The 19,665-nt window shown below is 40.0% G+C and overlaps 1 protein-coding gene across 4 annotated transcripts in view; it reads left to right on the top strand.

The window, feature by feature from the left end:
* The window catches only part of CAMK1D (calcium/calmodulin dependent protein kinase ID), a 261,834-nt gene that overhangs the window by 105,626 nt on the left and 136,543 nt on the right, over nucleotides 1-19,665 (top strand). For all 4 annotated transcript variants that reach the window (XM_021707378.1, XM_021707379.1, XM_021707376.1 and 1 more), the window contains exon 2: nucleotides 12,412-12,486. In XM_021707378.1, coding sequence (XP_021563053.1) covers nucleotides 12,479-12,486 — 8 coding nt within the window. In that variant the 5' untranslated portion in view covers nucleotides 12,412-12,478. The remainder of the gene's footprint in view (nucleotides 1-12,411; nucleotides 12,487-19,665) is intronic.

Below are 19,665 nucleotides of genomic sequence, written 5' to 3'. Positions count from 1 at the left end.
AGGCGATCCACTCACCTCAGCCTCCCAAAGGCGCGGGATTACAGGCTGAGCCACCGAGCCTGGCTCACTCTTTTTCAAGAAAAAATACAGTGTCTTAATCCATTTTCTGTTGCTTATAACAGAATACCTGAAACTGGGTAATTGATAAAGAAAAGGAATTTGTTTCTTATAGTTACAGAGGCTGGAAGTCCAAGAACAAGGGGCCACATTCGGTGAAAGCTTTCTTGTTGGTGGGGTTCTCTACAGAATCCCAAGGGGGTGCAGGGCATCACATGACTGACCGGGACAGCTCAGGTCTCTCTTCTTAGAAAGCCACCAGTCCCATGCCCATCATAACCCATTAATCTGTTAACCCATTAAGGCACGAGTGGAATGGAAATCCATTCATGAAGGCAGAGCCCTCGTGATCCAGTCGCCTCTTAAAGGCCCTCACCTCTCAAGATTGCCACATTGGGGATTACGCTTCAACATGAGTCTTGGAGGGGACAGACATTCAAACCACAGCACAGAGTTGCCCTTATTCTACACACTAATAGAGATGATCAGAAAATAAGATATTATATTTTAAAACACACATGAAAATAACCACAAACACCCTCGTGAATTCCCAGCAAGTAAGGGCGTGAAAGATATTTTCTTCCATTGGAAGATGCCTGATTTTCTGAAATCTGGATCCGACCCGAGCCAACTGTGTGACAGCATTAATTACTGATGTGCAAAAATTAAAGAACACTCATTCAGCACCATTATCTCTGAACGTGGGCATTTTCCTAGAATATCAAGGAACATTTTACAGTTAAGTTCAATCCCCCTAAGTCTGACAGCTAACTGATAGGAGATGGTTCTCAAAATAGACTTCCCACTTTCTACTCTTTCTTCTATTTGCATCTCATCTTTTTGTTTTCTAGTTGGCTTCCTGCTGCTTTCCTAATCAATGTCACCATATCCCAGCAGCTTAGGTGGGATGCCCAGGATCATAGTCACCTGTGTTCCAGATGCTTCAGTATCTAGTCTGATGAAAGGTAGCTGCCCCAGGTCCTCTTCTTACCTTGCCTGGTAGCCTGGGTCTCTATGTCAATGTGAAACCCAGGCCGTGTGGCTAAGCCTGATATTCAGGACACCTGTTGTATCGCCATAGTTTGTTGGTTTGACTTGTGAAATCTAGAAGCTTCAATGTGTTATAGACACAGAAAAAACACAGGATATTAGTTGTAGGAAAGAAAAAAGAAATGATAAACTTATCCCTAGGCCCCTGCATATTATTTGGGTTCCCTTACATGTATTCAGAGGTTGCGAGTGTTCAGAGGTAGAGGCCTCGAAGATGCTTCCTGAATCCAGACTCAGTGTATCCAGTCAGGGGCACAGAATATGTGTTGGAGCTGTGGGACACAGCCCAGGCAGTCGGCACCTGGTTATGTGTCACCAACAGAATTTCATACAAGAATGGCTTCTAAACGCGCATTGTAAGCACTCACAGTGAACCTGAAACATACTTTCTGAGATTTCCCCATGTAAGGTGCCTGTGAATGTGTGTTCTCACATCCCTGAAAAGCCAAGTGACAAGAGTTCATCTCTGTTCCAAGGCAGGTAAGCACCTTGATGTTCTCTAGGGGTCAATTTTCATTGCTATAAATGTGCAGAGAAATATATATATATCCCTTCAACCAAAAGTTAGCAACAATCCAAAGAAGGAAATGACAGCATTCCCCTAAATGTGTTAGTGTTTCCAGGCCTTTCTAAGAAGTGTTAGAATAAATATTACTGATATTCCTTACTAAGAAAAATTAGAACCAGTTGAAATTTGTTAATTTTTTATACCCTTTTTTTTTTTTTTTTTGAGTAATGTGTTGGATGGATCCTTTGTCCTTAGGATACCCTGAATCCTTTTTTTTTTTTTTTTGAGTTGGAGTCTCACTCTGTCACCCAGACTGGAGTGCAGTGGCACACTCCAGGCCACCACAGCCTTGATGTGCTGAGCTCCGGCGATCCTTCCACCTCAGCCTTCCAAGTAGCCAGAACTTCAGGCACCTGCTACCATACCTGGCTAATTTTTGACTTATCATAGAGACGAGGTCTCGCCAAGTTGCCCGGGTGGGTCTCAAACTGACGGGCTCAGGCAGTCCACACGCCTCGGCCTCCTAAAGTGCTGGGATGACAGGCTGAGCCACTGAGCCCGGCCGGATACCCTGAATCTTACCTTTAAAATCAGACCTGTTATCAAGGAAATGTATTCAGCCAAGGTAGATTTAAAATGGACACTAAACTTGGAGTTACCAATTCCCAAGTATCTAAAGGTGAATTTTTTTCTCATCATCTAAGGTTCTCAGGATTTAGTAACTTACAAGTCATTCTCAAACTTTGCTGCAAGTTTGAATCATTTGGGAGGCTTTAAAAAAAATCCCTATGCCTAGGCCAATCCCAGGCCAATTAAATCACAGTCACCAGGAGTGGGCCAGATATCAGTATATTTTAAAACTCCTTAGGTAATTCTAGTATACAGCTGATCTTGAGACCCACTCACTGGGAACTTGTCATGGATGGTAACAGGAGCAGGAAATACAAATACACGGCTAAATCTTATTTTTTTTAATTTAAGTATGCAGTTTTTGAGTGTCTGTAGTCTGTAAGACTTATGGAAGGTGAGAATTAATCGTTCATTTATACATTCATTCATTCTTCCAAAAATATCTGTTGATATTGTTGGGTATGTGCTGGGCACTGATTTTTTTCCCACTGAATTGGACCTAACTTATTTCTTCTTTGGACTAAAAACCATCAGACTGCAGCTGGACATTCTGGAACCATCCCAGGCATGAGCAAATCATTTGGGCCTTTCTCTACTGGTCCAGGGAATTGTGGGGGCTGACATGGGAGAAGTCTTTTCTGTGAGATTGACTTCCTCTCAAGAAATTGTATTCCATGTCTAAATGACAAATTTGCCCATGTGGAAAAAGAGCTTATTGAAAACAAGTTGTAACCAGGCTTCTGTGTAGCAAGGACTGTTGCAGAGAACACTGGATATAGGATCAAGCTCCGAGAGTCTTGTATATACCTTAATGTACTTTGCCTCATTATAACTTTAGACTCATTGATTGTTAGAATTGGAAAGGACCTTGGAGAGCTTCTGATCCAGCTGGTTAGCTTCTAAATAAGGAAACTGAGACTCTGAAAGGAGATGTGACCAGAACATGGTCACAGGTCAGAGACAGAACCAGTACGTCGATGTCCCTCCTGTGGTACCATTACAGGCTCTAGCACGGCCTCTCTACATGAATGCTGGCTGTGCCCTCTCCCTGAGTACTCTGCATTGTACTAGGGGTACCTGGGATGCTCTTTAAAAATACAGTCATCTGTGAGCAAGGGTTTTTATTTTTTGTTTGCTTTTAGGATTCAAAGCAGATCCTATCAATGAGAGTACATAACGTTTAGAAAACAATAACAACAACAAAACTGGCTTGTAGACTTACATGTTCCTTGATTTAGGTATGTCCTCTTTGCCCCTTAGTTGCCCGGTGGTTATAGCTCCATCTGCTGGCAGCGGTGAGATGTGATTTGAAGCTTTGGATTTGGAATTCTGATCATTCCTGAAATGGCCTATATTCTTAATAGGCAAGATTTGTCTCTGCAGATACAGTAATAGGATACATATATGTGAAAACATATTTCATGTAAATGCACATAGATTTGTATAGATAGATAATGGTATCACATGTTTTAATGTAAATCTAACAAATGAGGAAACCCAGTTGGAAAATATTTATTGGCTTGTCCGAAGTCTTGAAGTTAGATATGTCAGAGCTAAGACCCAACCCAACCTCTTGATTGTGTGTTCTGTTAGACTATCAGTATGTATATCTTCATGTGCAGCATTATGGATGTGTTTTGGTGAATCAGATATTAATGATTTTGAGAAAGAAAACTTTTTTAATTTTTTGAGTTGGAGTCTCACTCCGTCGCCCAGGTTGGAATGCAGTGGCATGCTCACGGCCACCCCAGCTTCAACCTGCTGGGCTCTGGAGATCCTTCCGCCTCAACCTTCCAAGTAGCTGGAACTACAGGTGCGCACTACCATGCCCAGCTGATTTTTTTATTTATTGTAGAGACAGGGTCTCACCAAGTTGCCTGGACTGGTCTCAAATGCGCGGGCTCAGGCAGTCCGCTCGCCTTGGCCTCCCAAAGTGCTGGGATTACCGGCGGAGCCACCAAGACTGGCCAAGAAAGAACATTTTGAAAGCATCTTTCTGTAAAGGTTGGGCAGTGCAATGGTCTAGCTGTCTTTCCCTCCTCAGGTTCATTGAATGAATTAGGCCCCAAGGCCTAACACATCCATTGTATATGCTGAATTAACTTCTCTTCTGTGTAGCTAGAATGGGGTGCTGTCCTTGGGAGAATTGAGAAAATAGTCACTTGAATCATTTCCTGTGACTCAGAGGAAGAACCTCAGCTGAGAAAAAACTAGAAAGTGAAAATTCTCTCCCACTCTAGCACCTCTCGAGGTATCTCGGGATTGGTTTGATACATATCCCTCTGGATATTCTCCTCTGCATATGAAATCATTTAAATAAGTATACACATATGCCTACAAACAGATACTTGAGATCCCCATTGCTGTGTGTACAAGCAATGTGTGTGCAAGGTGATACAAGAACTGGGATGGCCCCAGAGGAAAGCTGATCGGTGCTGAAAGCCGTAAGAACTAACGAAGGGTTCAGTGGGGGTGATACAGAACTGAATCTTCAAAGATGAGTAGTTTACTAAGGACACACGACAGGGATGAGCACACCCGTGTGGCCAGAGAAGAAGGTGTGCACAGCTGGGGAGGACAGAGTGTATGGGATCTGCCTGGGCTCAGTGAGGTTTGGGTGTGAGGCAGAGGTGGAAGATGAGTTGGGAGGGGCAATGGAAGATCAAGGAACGCGGGACTTCTTGGCCATGGCAGTCGTTTGGACTTTATTCTGCATCACAGGGAGTCCGTGCTTGATTTCAAGCTAAGAAGCTGGGTCAGTTCTGTATTTTTGCCGAGATCTCTCAGGAGACAGTTATGGGGAATGGCTAGGAAGAGCGTGAGACCAGAGGGAGCTTGGGAGAACAATTAAGCGGTTATAAATGGGAGTGATCATCTGTGAGACAGGAATAATAATGCCTGCTTTCCAGGGCTGTTGTGGGAATGAGATGAGATAACATCTGTGAATGTGCCTGCTAAGTTATAAAAGTGATAGGTATTATTTTGAATACCATCTGGCCAATATTTCGGTGTTACCGCTTTTCTTGCAACTGACAGTATCCCAATTTTCTCAGCATTATTTCCCATGCTGCTTAAAATGTGAGAAAGAAAAATCTGACCCAAGGAAGGAGGAAATGATTTCTTTTTTTAAATTTAAAAAACCCAAGCATTTATTTAGACAAACAGAAGTGTTTGCCAAGGCCTCGGAATATTCTGTGTGTGTGTGTGTGAATACAATTTAAACTTTCTGGACCACTTAGAAAAAGCGAGTGGAAGATGGTGCAAGACCTAGTCCTCAATGGTCTTTGCCCCAGGGGGCCTGGCTCCCCTCCCCCCAAAGAGGCGCTTCCCAGACTGGACCGTGAACCTGGAGGTGCCTGCGAAAGGAAGACCGGAAGCTGGTGGCTGGCTCCTTGATGGGAAGACCGGAAGCTGGTCGCGGCTCACTGACGTAACTTCCGTCTTGCGCCCCATGGGGCAGTCTGTTCTTCAGTATCCTTGCCTCACCTACTTGATAGTCAGTTTGTCTCTTGTTTCTCCCTTCTGATTATATTTCCTTCCACTTCTTGTCCTCTTTTGGCTTCTGTAACCTAAGTAGGTAAGTAAGCGCCCATTTCCAGACAACGTTAATAGCAAGGAGAGGGATTTTGTTGCCTTTTCCTTCCTCTGAATACCTCATAATTGCTACCAAAGCGTTTCCGGCTCCAAATCAATGAACTATTATAGAACGAGAAAAGGCAAGAAATGCTGAATTTGTTTTCTCTCTCCTCTTTTCCCTGTTTTGTGTTTTTCTTTTTCTTTTTAACTTTCCCCCTTTGACATGGAGTTAAACATTTGTAGAGCGTTACCATGGACAGGGAGATGTTGCTGTTGCTTCATAGCAGAATGCAAATTCAACAGCATGGTCATCCTTTGGGCCCTCCAGGTCGGGGGCTTTAGAATGGGGCCTGCTTGCTCATTTGGTACCGATTTTCTTTTTCTTTTCTTTCTTTCTTTTTTTTTTTTTTTTTTTGGTGTGGCATGAATCAATTTTTAAATGTTTTCCTAGCTCTTTCTGGGGCTTTCTTTCTCTTCTTTAAGTTACCATTCAGGCCAGAGTCTGCACTGATACCCATGGGCTGTTTTTTCATTCCACTTTTCTCTCTGGCATGGGCCCACGTCCCCCCATCGACTTCTATTCATTGTTGGAGATTATGGAAACTTTAGCATAGGTTCAGCATAGGTTCCAATATAAACCATTTATCCTCTGTGTATGGATGTGTCAGCTAATGTTTACTTTGGGCCTGGTAGATGATAAATGATGAAAATTAAGTTGAGGCTTTTGTTTCCTAAAATTACTTACAGCAAAATTTTTATTATTTTGAATTATGAACCTTTTAGAAGGGTTTGCTGCTTGGGAATGAACATTTCTCATGTACGAAGATCTTCATGGCCATGTTTTGAAAAGACTGAGCATTGGCCTACAAGAGTTTAGCTATGCAAGTTGACAGAATCTCACTCCTTCATTTGCCTGTGACTGACATCTCTGCCTGTTCTTTCTGTTCACTTTATTCTTCCTTTTGATGACACTAGTAGATATGGGTGAATGACAGGCACTTCCTAATTATTTCTGGACTCCTAAGTACTCCTTCTGCACATCTCTTTTTATGATTCCTGTTGACCCACTGAGATTTCATCTGTCAGGATGTTTACAAGTACCTTGAGAGCACCTCAAGATTCAGGATTCAAGATAGTTCAACACATCTCTGCACCCCCAGAAGTGAATATTATATTGTTAGTGATGAAATTAATACCTTGACCTTAGGTCAAGGTTATAATTTTACACAAATAACTGAATTTATATGAGCTCTGGGATAGTCTCATTATAACTGAGTTAATATGGAATTATAGTATAATTGCTTTAACATGGGCTTGGGAGTCAGGCTTAGATTGGATTTCATGAATGACAATTATGAGTTAAATTATGAGTTGTTTGACCTTGGAATACTCACTTAACCTTTTGGGATCTTAGTCTCTTCACCTTTTTTCTACTCTCTTAAAAATGGAGGAAATAATATCAACTTCAAAGGGTTGTTGCTAATGTTAAATGAAATAATTAAAAATACTTAGAACAGTCTTGACACATAGTTAGAACTCAATAAGCGGTATATATAAAAAGCTATGTAAGCAGAGCCTAAAGAAAGTTATAAAATTAACTCATCACTAAGTGTAGATTTGTTCCATCCCAGAGGACTGAGGAAATTGCACTTCTCACAAAAGAGTCACAGTTGAAATGTTTGAGAAACAATGTAAGGGATGTTGTCAATTTTCCAAACATAAAAAAAGGTAGAAGATGAGATCTGTAGAGTGGAAAGCTTGACTTCTATGCACAGCACAATTCTGGAACAGAAAATTAAGCAGATGGTTTGTGATCATTTAGTAAAGACTGTAGTGGTTGCTAGGAGCTAACATGGGTTTACAAAGAACAAATCTTCTCAAACATCCCATTTCCCTTTTAAATAGTATTATGTGGTGTGTAGAACTGAAGAATTCCATTGTAGCAAAGCATCTAATTGTCTCCTTATGGGTAGGATGGTGAAATATGGGCTAGATGATAGTACTGTTGGGTTTGAACTAGGCAGTAGTTGAAGCCAGCTGATGAATGTCATAGTTATTTTGATGGGGGTCTCTGGTGGAATACCATGCAGCTCTGACGTATATTCTTCCCATTTAAAATTTTAATTAGGAATTTGAATGAAGACCTATGGGATGAATGTGTATCAAGTGTGCAGATTGCCCAAAGCTGGTAGGATAATAAATATAATAGATGAGCTCATCAGAATTCAGAATACTGCTGATCATTTGAAGCATTGAATGGAATTCAAAGACTGGATTTCTTTCTTTTTTTTTTTTTTTGAGTTGGAGTCTCACTCTGTCGCCCAGACTGGAGTGCAGTGGCCGCTCCGGGCCACCGCAGCCTCGACCTGCTAGGCTCCGACGATCCTTCCGCCTCAGCCTTCCAAGTAGCTGGAACTACAGACATGCACTACCACACCTGGCTAATTTTTTATTTATTGTAGAGATGAGGTCTGGCCAAGTTACCCAGGCGGGTCTCGAACCCTCGGGCTCAGGCAATCCACTCACCTCAGCCTCCCAAGGCCAGGATGACAGGCTGTGCCACCGAGCCCGGCTTCAGTGTCATGGATTTCTGACACTGAAGGTGAAGACTGTGGGCTCAAAAGAGCAACCTGAGTAAGAAAGGAGATTGTGTTTGGTAGAAATCAAATGAAAAATGATCTGGTGATTTAATTGGACATATGCTTCATATTCGTTCATTCATTCAGTAGGTATGTATCAAATGTACTACCAGCCATACACTTTTCTTGGCATTGAGGAGGCAGTGGTGAACAAAACAGTTAAAAATCCCTACCTACAAGGAGCAAATATTCCCTTTGTTCCAACAGTTATGCAGCTGCTAAAAACAAAACAAAAAAGAAGAGCCTGGTGTTAGGCTTTATTTGTAGGAGTATAACATCCAACCCATGATGGTCAGTAGTTCTACTTTATTACTTAATACTTGATACTATATTTTGCACTGGGATCAGTATTTCCAGTTCTAAATATCACAATTTGGACAAAAAAGTGTAACAATAGCCTGGTGAGAGGAATATTGTAGAAAGACTGGTCAACAATAAGAAGAGAAGACTAAACAGAGGCATTATATCCCTCAGGTCTATGGGGAGAGGGTATAAACTAGTTCTCTGTTGCTCTCAGGAATCACAACTAATTACCAGGAAGCAGGTTTCTGGTAAATATCAGATTACTGGGGAACTGTTCTAGCTGTAGCTTGTGTGAGCTCCAGAAAGGCTGACACTGTCACTCTTATGTCTTGTCTTCCACTGAATTCCTAGTACCCAGGACGGTGCCGATAGATATTTGCTAAGTAAATAATGAAAAGAGGGAATTCAGCATGAGGTGAGCATCTACATAGAATAGATTTTCAGCTAGTGTTTGTGCCCTAGTCCTAAATGCATGGATGTCACATGGCACTTTGTGAAAATAACGTTTTGTACTAAAATGATGGTAAAACTTTACCTCAACTTTTGTATATTGTAAGGAATCTGAAGGTGGAATAAAGAACCTGGGAACAGATGTGGGAGGGCAGAATGTTTTATTTTACTGACTTTGCACAGCTCTAAATTAAACTACTTTTCTTAAGAGACATTTAAGAGACCATTTTAGGATTTATTTGAAATTTCTCAAGTATGCTTCATTCAAACATTATCCATCCCAGATCAACGTCATAATTTTCTTTCTTTCCCCTAATTCTGACCCATCCAAGTCCTGCTTTCTCTAATTTCAAAAGCAATTCTACAGTTTAGCGTGTAATTATTTTCTAGTTGTTTCATAGGTCTCTCTTCTAGATGACAAGCTTTTTGAGGCAAAACCTTAAAATATTTTATTAACTTTTATATTAATATATTTTTTGGTCTTCTTTCAGACACATAACAGGCACTCAGTAAATGACAACGGTTTGGTTGCTTGATTTGTGGATACCTTAGGAGGGATGGTTGCTGAAAGTATCTTTCCAGCCTCTGCGTTTTGGGATCATCCCCACTGGCTGCAATACCTCTCTGGAATGTTCCAATGGATTAAAATTAATTTCTAGTTAGCACTCATGTAAGACATGGCAAGTTAAACAAACTTTCACTTCTCTGTTCCAAGCATCCAAGGAGGAGATTGTAGTCATAATTTATTGGAGTCTGCCACTTTGGTGAGACAGGTGCTTTGTTCAGAGTGGATTCTTCGTATATAGTTTAATCTATATTAATGACTGAACCCTAGGGCTCAATCAGTCTTCTTGGCTTCACCTCCATGGGGAACTAGGACTGAAGGTGCCAATCTCCAACCCCAGTTTAGAGGCTGATTGAGTGATTCCTATAACCAGGGTGATCAGATAATAGCACCTGAAAATACAGGATGCCCAAGTTATATGTGAAGTTCAGATAAACAACCATGAGATGTTTGGGACATACATATGCTAAAATAGTATTCATTGTTTATGTACAATTCAAATGTAACTGTGTGCCCTGCATTTTATCTGGCCACCCTTCATATGGTCCCATTCCTCTCATTTCCCAGTAAATCTAGGCTCTTAATTAACTCTCCAGTTAAGTGAACTGAAAGAAAATATTGATGCCAATGTGATTGATTCCAATGGCAAACTTGTAAAAATCTCCCAAACGAGAAATCCACATGATGTATGCTTTTTGTGGTCGTATCCTTTCGGATATATTCAATAATAATAATGCCATGAATTTTTCTAGGATCTTGGTAGTATCAAATTAAGCTCTCAGTTTTCAGTGGCATAATTTATTTGGTTCATATACTATATTGCTGATATATTTATCTTGTTCAGGCTGTGAGTAACCACTGCTGACAAATAAATAATTAGGCTCTGTGCATTAGAATGAGGTGAAATGTGACTTTAGCATAATCTATGGTTTAGTCCTACAAAACAACTGCATTGTAGAAATCAAAGGAAAGCATCACTAGTCTTAATTAATTTTCTTGTTCTCTTATTTCATCTCAGAGAGAAGATAATATTCTTGTTTGTACCACCCTTTAAACTTTTTTGTAGGGAAGACATCACCTACTTAGGAAAATTGCCTTTATTTTTCCTAACTAAATTATGTTGTTTCTTGCTGTCTGATGGCAACAACCTTTAACTATCATTCATTCATTCAGTAAACACAGAGGGTGCCAAAAACATTTATGTGCATGTATACGAATTTTAGGAAAGGGAAAAACTGTATTAAAATTGTAATAAAATATACTGATAACAAAAGAAGAATACAAGTCACATTTGACTTTTGTAATTACAAGAGGTGCGCTAAGTGGGTCCCATCAGCTTCCAGACACTTCTGATTGCAGCGAACTAAAAGTAATACATGGGTAACATCTCTTAAAATGTGTATTTTTTTTTTGTCATCCCTATATTTATTAAGCAGATCTGTGCTAGGCACAAGGGGAAAACAAAATGAACAACGCAGTTCTTGCTTTCAAGGGGTTCATGAGAATCTACATGTTACATGCTTGTTTTTAAGTGGTTCAGCACTGATTTCAATGACAGGATTAGTGGTATAAGCTAGCTAGTTAGCTCATTGAGTAATGAAATGATTTTTCTCTCAATTGCTTTAAAATAATGTCAAGTCTTATGTTTTGAGCAGAAACTTCTCCTACTGGATAGTTCCAGGGGCTAGAATTGAACTGTTTCCTTCTGCCGTGGTTCTTGAGTTAGGACTTTGCTGCTCTGTATGTGGACCTTAGACCAGCAGCCTCAGCGTCTCCTGAGCGCTAGTTAGAAATGCAGACTCTCAGGCCCCACCCCAGACCCACTGAATCAAGGCCTGCACTGTAACCAGATACCCACGTGGCCCATTTGCACATTGAAGTTTGAGAAGCGCTGGCCTAGAATAGTATTTCTCAATCTCTACTTTGCACGCACAGATTATCTGGGCATCTTGTTAAAATGCAGATTCCTGTACTTCGCCCTGAGAGCTTGTGATATTCTGTGGCTGTGTGGGGCCTGAGGAGAGCATTTCTACCAAGCTCCCTGGAGATGCTAGCACTGCCTGTTTGGGAACCACACTTTGAGGACTACTGGTCTAGCTTGCCTGGGAAACTGAAGTGACATTTGATGTTGTTGGGGACATGGGCCTTAATGAGAGGGCCAGGCTGGTTTTGCTTTCCTGGACTCATGAGCGTGACAGTGAAGCTGTTTCCTGAAACATGGCAGCCTGTTATGGGAGTTGGATATGCATGTCATTATTTGTTCAGGCCAGTCTGTGATGGCCATTGTGGGACCACAGAAGAGGGAATTCTGCTCAGGGACTATCAGCCTTGCAAGATAATAGGATGCTGACAGGTTTGGCCCATTTCTGGGATTTGCATGAAGCAACAATAGTTAATTCAGTCTTGCTCAATTAAGGCCTAGAGACTTAGGAATGAACAGGAGCAGAGATTAGGGAGGAATACCAGGCAGTGGGTCTGGAAAAAAACTGAGGACGAGACTACGAAGAGTCTTCAATGTTTTATTAAGGAGTTTGGATTCTGTCTTGTAACTTTTTGCTGTAATTACATCTGTGTTTAGATGTTTCCATGTCTAATAGTGCTTACTATTGTGTGCTATTTTTTTTTTCTTTTAGGATTAAGCATGAAAACATCGTTGCCCTGGAAGACATTTACGAAAGCCCAAATCACTTGTACTTGGTCATGCAGCTGTAAGTACCTCATTTGATTGATAAATACAGTCAGTCTCCTACATTCCAAAGATGCGAATATGCATATGCGTGTCCAGTCATGTAAGTTAGTTTATACGTCTGGCGCACATTGTCATGTGTATGCATCTTCAAGTGGTTGTGCTTTTGTGTACTTTACTGTGTACAAAGTATAAAGTATAGTAGTACAGTATCTTTATTTCAAGCCCAGGATGTCTGGAAGCAAACGGAAAAGCAGTGGTGATGTAGCTGGCACTGTCTAACCGACTGTGTTAGTTGGGTACCTAGGCTCACTTTGTTGGACTTAGGAACAAATTGGACTTCGGAATGCACTCTCAGATCAGAACTCGTTTGTCTGTCGAGGACTTACTATACAGACCAGGTTGCTATCACCAATGCGTAAAGGGTCCAGGCAGGAAAATAAGTAAGAAAATAGGGAGCAGGGACACCTGTGGGACATTGGAGAAGGCTGTACCTATCTAAAGACCATGGGCTGTGCATGGAAGTCTACAAGCTTCCCTCAGACCAGTCTGCAGCTGCTGGGCTAGCATGGACACTTAGCGCCCTGCCAGGGTTCTTCCTGCAGGTTGTCTGTATTGCTTTCTAATATACCAGGGCCAAATATTGCTGCCTGAAGACACTTGAGTGGGCCTACTATGAGTACACTTTGCTCCTGTCTCTGGGAGAAACTCCCACGCTTGTCTTCCTTTCTAGGGATACCGGGGGTGGGGGAAAGCAGATGGTAACCGCAGTCTTTGTTCCTTCCCTGTCCTCTTCCTATGGCACAGAAATGCACGTGTGATTGAAATGGGAGTTCATGCTGGACACAGAGCAAGTGTCATTGGAGTCAGGCCATGACATGGTCATCAGGTTATTTCTGCAGTCTGTGATCACTGGACATTACCAAGAGAGGGAAGAAATAAGAAAGCTAAATATTCAGGCAGAGACTTTACTTGAACATATATTTGTAATAATTTAAGATGAAATTAGCCTCCCCACTTGCACAAATACTTTAAGTGATATAATTCCTAGGCTATCTCCAGGCTACAGTTATGAGAATTAACTGATGGAAACTGTGTCCAAATGTTGCACTTTTACCATTACCTGAATAAATACATTCTGGAACATCAAATTATTAAGCTTAATGACTGAAGAGGATTTTTGTTGAGGATCAGAATATATACTTAATTTCATGATTGATTAATGATTTTCACACTTTGGATTAGCAAGGGTAACAGTGTATTTTCCATGTATTCTTTTTCTTGTGAATGTTTAAATAACACATTAACTTGGGATCACATCAGGATGCAAATAAATGTTCATCAATGCATTTATTTAATCTTTTATCACCTTTAAAATATTTTTAGTAGATTATGACATTTTTGTGTAAATACTTTAAGAATGTCCAAACTGAAGGCATATGTCTGCTTTTTCTCTGTCCAATGGCAGCCCTGGGTGGTAATTAGCAGTAGTAGAGATTTGTGTGGCTATAGGCAGCCATCTGGCCAGGCACGGTGGCTCACTTCCATAATCCCAACACTTTGGGAGGCCAAGGCAGAAGAATCAGTTGAGGCCAGGAGACCAGCCTGGGCCACACAGTAAGACCTTGTCTCTATAAAACAATTTTAAAAAATTATAGTCAGCCATAAGACTGACTATAATTCAAAGAAAGATTTGACTGCTTGTTTTCATGTTAACTTCTAGTTACCTAAGTGCAGTATTTTCTAGTTCCTTGATCTTCTGTTTGTTTTACAATTTGCCATATTTCTCATTTTTCCTAGAGAGCAGACGTTCTCCCCAAATATGGGGACACTCCCTGGAGGCTCATGTGATTTTTGTTTAATATAAATTCTGCTCTTTAAAGATGCAGGCAAATAATTTTCTCATCAAATATTATTGCCTAATGGGAAGAATATGACATTTTGGTGACAAGCAAAAGCCTCACAAAATGTCAGCTATGTATTTGAGTGTGTGCTTTTTTACTGGTGATGCACAAGGCACCGATCCTTGAATTCAAAGCTATATATATGGATCTACTTGCTTAAGTTTTGTGTTTGTGGGACTATAAATATCAGTTAGCATATCTAAGCTCTGCCTCTTACTAGCTGGGTGATTTTGGACAAATAATTGAGTCTCTTTGAGTATCTGTTTTCAGCATGGAAAAAAATGGGGATAGTAATAGTCATATTTCCATGAGAGAGCTATAGTGAGTGGGGAATGAGAAACGAGTGGGAAATAGTCTCACAAACGAGTCGGTCTTCAGAATGTGCTGGCTTCTACGTGGACATCTGTATCATTTTATCTCTATGTCTCTACAGATAGTCTTTCATTTTATGAGATAAAGTTCAAGTAGATTTAAACGTTGCCTTTCTGCACACCTTGGTTGTGTACGTTCTAGCAGAAGTTTATATAAAAATGGGCTGGCATGAGAACATGAAAGTGTCTGGGACAGACCAGCCTTAGAACAAAGCTTGGGAGTCTTACGGTTGGCACAACTACCTCGAGCTTTTCCATCAAGCACTTCCCTCTTTTGTAGTTGGAGAAAACCTCATTAATATGGACCACACTCCTTGAGAATTTTAGTAATTCAGAGAGGAATTAGGTGGAATTAACCTTTAGAGGACACTATATGAGGTTTGTTAGGCAAATTAATCACAAAATCCAGTCTAGAGGCAATGAATGTTTGAATTATGAAAAAACGATGTATTGTGTATGTGCCCTATTAAGCAGTTTAAAAGTGCTATTTACACATAAATTAGATATGCTAATTTAAAATGTTAAATTCTATTGATTCTTTTTTCTTTTTTCTTTTTTTTTTTTTGAGTTGGAGTCTCACTCAGTCACCCAGACTGGAGTGCAGTGGCCGCTCCTGGCCACCGCAGCCTCCACCTGCTAGACTCTGGTGATCCTTCCACCTCAGCCTTCCAAGTAGCTGGAACTACAGGCACACACTACCACACCTGGCTAATTTTTTATTTATTGTAGAGATGAGGTCTCACCAAGTTGCCCAGGCGGGTCTTGAATACGCAGGCTCAGGCAATTCACTCACCTCAGCCTCCCAAGGCGCGGGATTACAGGCTGAGCCACCGAGCCCAGCTTGATTCTTTTTTTTCATTGGTTTTCATTACTTTTTAAAAAGCAACCTTATTGCCTATGACGTTTTGGTGACAAGCAAAGGCCCCACAAAATGTCAGCTATGTATTTAAGTGTGTGCTTTTTTACTGGTAATGTAAAAAGTACAAATCCTTGAGTTCAAAGCTGTGTATGTATCTACTTACTTAAGTTCTGGGCTTTTGAAACTAAATATCAAAGTATTTCAAGTACATAAATCCGAGATATAGAAAATTTCCCTGGCCCCCAGAAGATTCCTTGTGTCCCCTTGAAGTCCTCTCTCCTTCACCCATGACTGCAGTCAACCTGTGATCTACTTCACTCACTAGTGATTATTTTGCATTTTCTAAAATATTAAATACACGAACCCATGTGTTAACTCATTTCACTCGTAGTTATTTTGACATTCATCCATGTGGTAACATGTCTCAGCAGTCTGTTCCTTTTTATTCCCGAGTAGTTTTCCACTGTTATGGCTTTACCATATTTTGTGTATTTCCTTATCAATAGACATTGGGTTCTTTCTGCTTTGGGCTCTGATGGGTGAAGTTGCTGAGAACATTCATGTACAGGTCTTTGTGTGAATGTGTATTTGAATAAAGCCCTAGGAGTACAAATAGTGGGTCATGTGATTGGTGTTGTGTCTATTAATAACTTAAAAAAAAAAACCTGCCAGATGGTTTTCCAGAATGGTGTTATCATTTTATATTTTTATCATCAGTGTATATAAATTTCTGTTACTCCACATTCTTGCCAACTCTTGAGGCTTTCCATTTTAGCCATTCTAATGGATGTGTAGTGGTATCTCAGAATAGTTTTAATTTGCATTTTCTGATGATGAATGGTTTTAATCACCTTTTTATATCCCGATTGGCTATTTCTATATCTTCTTTTATAAAGTATCTGTTCAAATCTTGTGCTCAGTTTTTATTAGGCTATATTATTGGGTTGTAAGTGTTTTTTTATATTGTCAGCTATATGTAGTATGAATATTTTCATCCATTTTGTAGCCTGCTTTGTTTTTGTTTTGTTTTGTTTTTGAATTGGAGTCTCACTCCATTGCCCAGGCTGGAGTGCAGTGGCACGCTCACAGCCACTCCAGCGTTGACCTACTGGACTCCAGCAATCCTTCCGCCTCAACCTTCCAAGTAGCCAGAACTACATGCCTGTGCTACCGCACCCGGCTAATTTTTTATTTATTGTAGAGATGAGATCTCAATGAGTTGCTTGGGCTGGTCTTGAACCCTCAGGCTCAGGCACTCCACTTGCCTCGACCTCCCAAAATGCTGAGATTACAGGCTGAGCCCCCGAACCTGGCCTGTTGTTTTCTTAATGGTGCCATTTTACAAAACAGCTTTATTAGGACATAATTTACATACTATACGATTCACACATTTAAGGTTTGCTGTTAAATGGTCGCACAGTAGCTGGGCTTGGTGGCTCAGCCTGTAATCCCGCGCCTTGGGAGGCTGAGATGAGTGGATTGCCTGAGCCCGCAGGTTCGAGACCCGCCTGGGCAACTTGGTGAGACCTCATCTCTACAATAAATAAAAAAAATTAGCCGCGTGTGGTAGCACGCGCCTGTAGTTTCAGCTACTTGGAAGGCTGAGGTGGAAGGATCGCCGGAGCCCAGCAGGTCGAGGCTGCGGTGGCCGAGAGCGGCCACTGCACTCCAGTATGGGTGACAGAGTGAGACTCCAACTCAAAAAATAAATAAATAAAATAAAATAAATAAATGATCGCACAGTTATGCAATCATCACTGCAACTTAATTTGAGGACATTTTTGTCCTTCTAAAAGAAACCCTGTATTCATTAGCAGTCACTCTCAATTCTTCTCTCCCACAGACCTTGGCAACTACTTGCTTTTGGTTTCTATGGATTTGCCTGTTTTAGACATTTCATATAAGTGGAATCATACATGTGATCTTTGTGACTGATTTCTTTCTCTTAGCCTAATGTTTGCGTGGTTAATCCATATTGTAGCATGTATCAGTGCTTCATTCCTTTCTATTGCCAAGTAATATTCTGTTATGTAGATATACCACATTTCATCCACTGCTAGACATTATCCATTAATGGACATTTAGGTTGTTTCCACTTTTTGGCTACCATAAATAATGATGCAGGCACATCCAGGTACACATTTTTTTTTTTTGAGTTGGAGTTTCACTCTGTTGCCCAGACTGGAGTGCAATAGAACGCTCTCGGCCATCGCAGTCTTGACTTGCTGGGCTCCAGCGATCCTTCCACCTCAGCCTTCTAAGTAGCCGGAACTATAGACACATGCTATCAACCAGCTAGTTTTTGATTTATTGTAGAGACGAGGTCTTGCCAAGTTGCCCGGGCGGGTCTCGAACCCACAGGCTCAGGCAATTCACTCGCCGCAGCCTCCCAAAGCGCTAGGATTACAGGCTGAGCCACCGAGCCTGGTCAGGTACACATTTTTATGTTGACATGATTTGACATCCCTTGGGTATAGACCTAGAAGCAGAATTACTGAGTCAGGTGGTAACTTTGGTGTATTCTAGTTTATTTTTTCTTTTGTCACTTACGCTTTTGGTGTCTTACTAACAAATGATCACCTAATTCTTAATGGTACCTTTTGAATAAGGAAAGTTTTAGTAGTGATAAAGCTTACTTTTTTATGATTTGTGCTTTTATGTCCTATATTAGAAGTCTTTGCCTACTCCAAGTTGCAATTTTGTTTTTCTTCTAGAAGTTTCATAGTTTTAGCTTTTCCATATAGGTATATTTCAAGATAAGTTTCAAGTTAATATTTGTGTATGGTGTGAGGTAAAGACAGTATTCATGTTTTTCCCATATGACTATCCAATTTTCAGCACCATTTGTTGAAAAGACTTATTTTTCCATAAATTGCATCAGTACCTTTGTCAAAAATCAGTTGGCAGTACATAACTGGATTGATTTATAAACTTGTTATTCTGGCCTGTTACTCTATAAGTCAGTCCTGTTATCAAAACCACCATGTCTTGTTTACTGTAGCCTTTTAGTAAGTTTTAAAATCATGGAGTATAAGTTCTCTAACTGTTATTCTTTTCTTAAAATTGCTTTAGCTATTCTAGACTGTTTGCATTTTCATATAAATTCTTTTTTTAATGATTGTGGGAATTGTGTTTGATATTACTTTGTATATATCAACTTGAGAACAGTTGACTACTTAAAAAAGCGAGTTTTTCAATTCATAAACATCAGTCATCAATCTCTGTTTATTTAGGTCTTTCATTACTCTCACTAATATTTTATAGTTTTAACATGTGGGCCTTCATATTTTTGTTCAATTTATTCTGAAATTTTTTGATCCTATTACAAATAGATTCTTTGTAGTTGCTTGTTGCTAATATATAAAAGCACAGTTGATTTTTGTACATTAGCCTATGACCTTGCTAAATTCAGTTATTAGTTCCAACAGTTGTTTTCTGGATTTCTTTGCATTTTCTATCTAAACAACCTTGTCATCTGCAATTAAATGAATTCTGGCTGGTCCCTAAAGGAATTCTATTTGGTAAAACTTTGATAGTTTAGTTCTAAATATTAAATATATTTTAATGTCATAATTACATGCCTTTAAAATGTTTTATGACAGATATTTTGAAAATTCACATTAGCCTCTCTTATTCTTTTCTTGTTTCTATTAACTACCAAATGAGTGAGAATTTTTAAAAAGCAATGGTAAGTTTAAAAAAAAGAAATAAGAGAAAAAGGAAAAAGCAATGACAGAAAACCCTTGAAGTATAGAATATAATACTCCTGGGAAGATCTTGGTTTGGTTTGAGGAGCCTGTGGGCTATATTATTTTGTTGTTGTTGTATTCTTGTTATTGTTTGACAAAGCTCAATAGTTTTTGTTCCTGAGACCCCATATCTTTTCTGTCTGGTTCATTGGAAAAGTGGAAAGTGGGTTTTTGTTTTTATTTATTTATTTTCTGTTGTTTAAAGAGCTTAGTAAATCTTCGGTTCTTAAATACTTGGGGAGGATCTAAAACATATTTTGGGGGATTGTATTTTATACTATTTGTGCCTGAGAGGCTTTTGGTTTCCTAGGAAACATC

This window comes from Carlito syrichta, unplaced genomic scaffold (genome assembly GCF_000164805.1).
Source record: "Carlito syrichta isolate Samal-C Ts95f unplaced genomic scaffold, Tarsius_syrichta-2.0.1 Scaffold317080, whole genome shotgun sequence".
NCBI lineage: Eukaryota > Metazoa > Chordata > Mammalia > Primates > Tarsiidae > Carlito > Carlito syrichta.
Note: the sequence above shows the minus strand (reverse complement) of the source record. Positions and strands in the feature narration are given on the sequence as shown.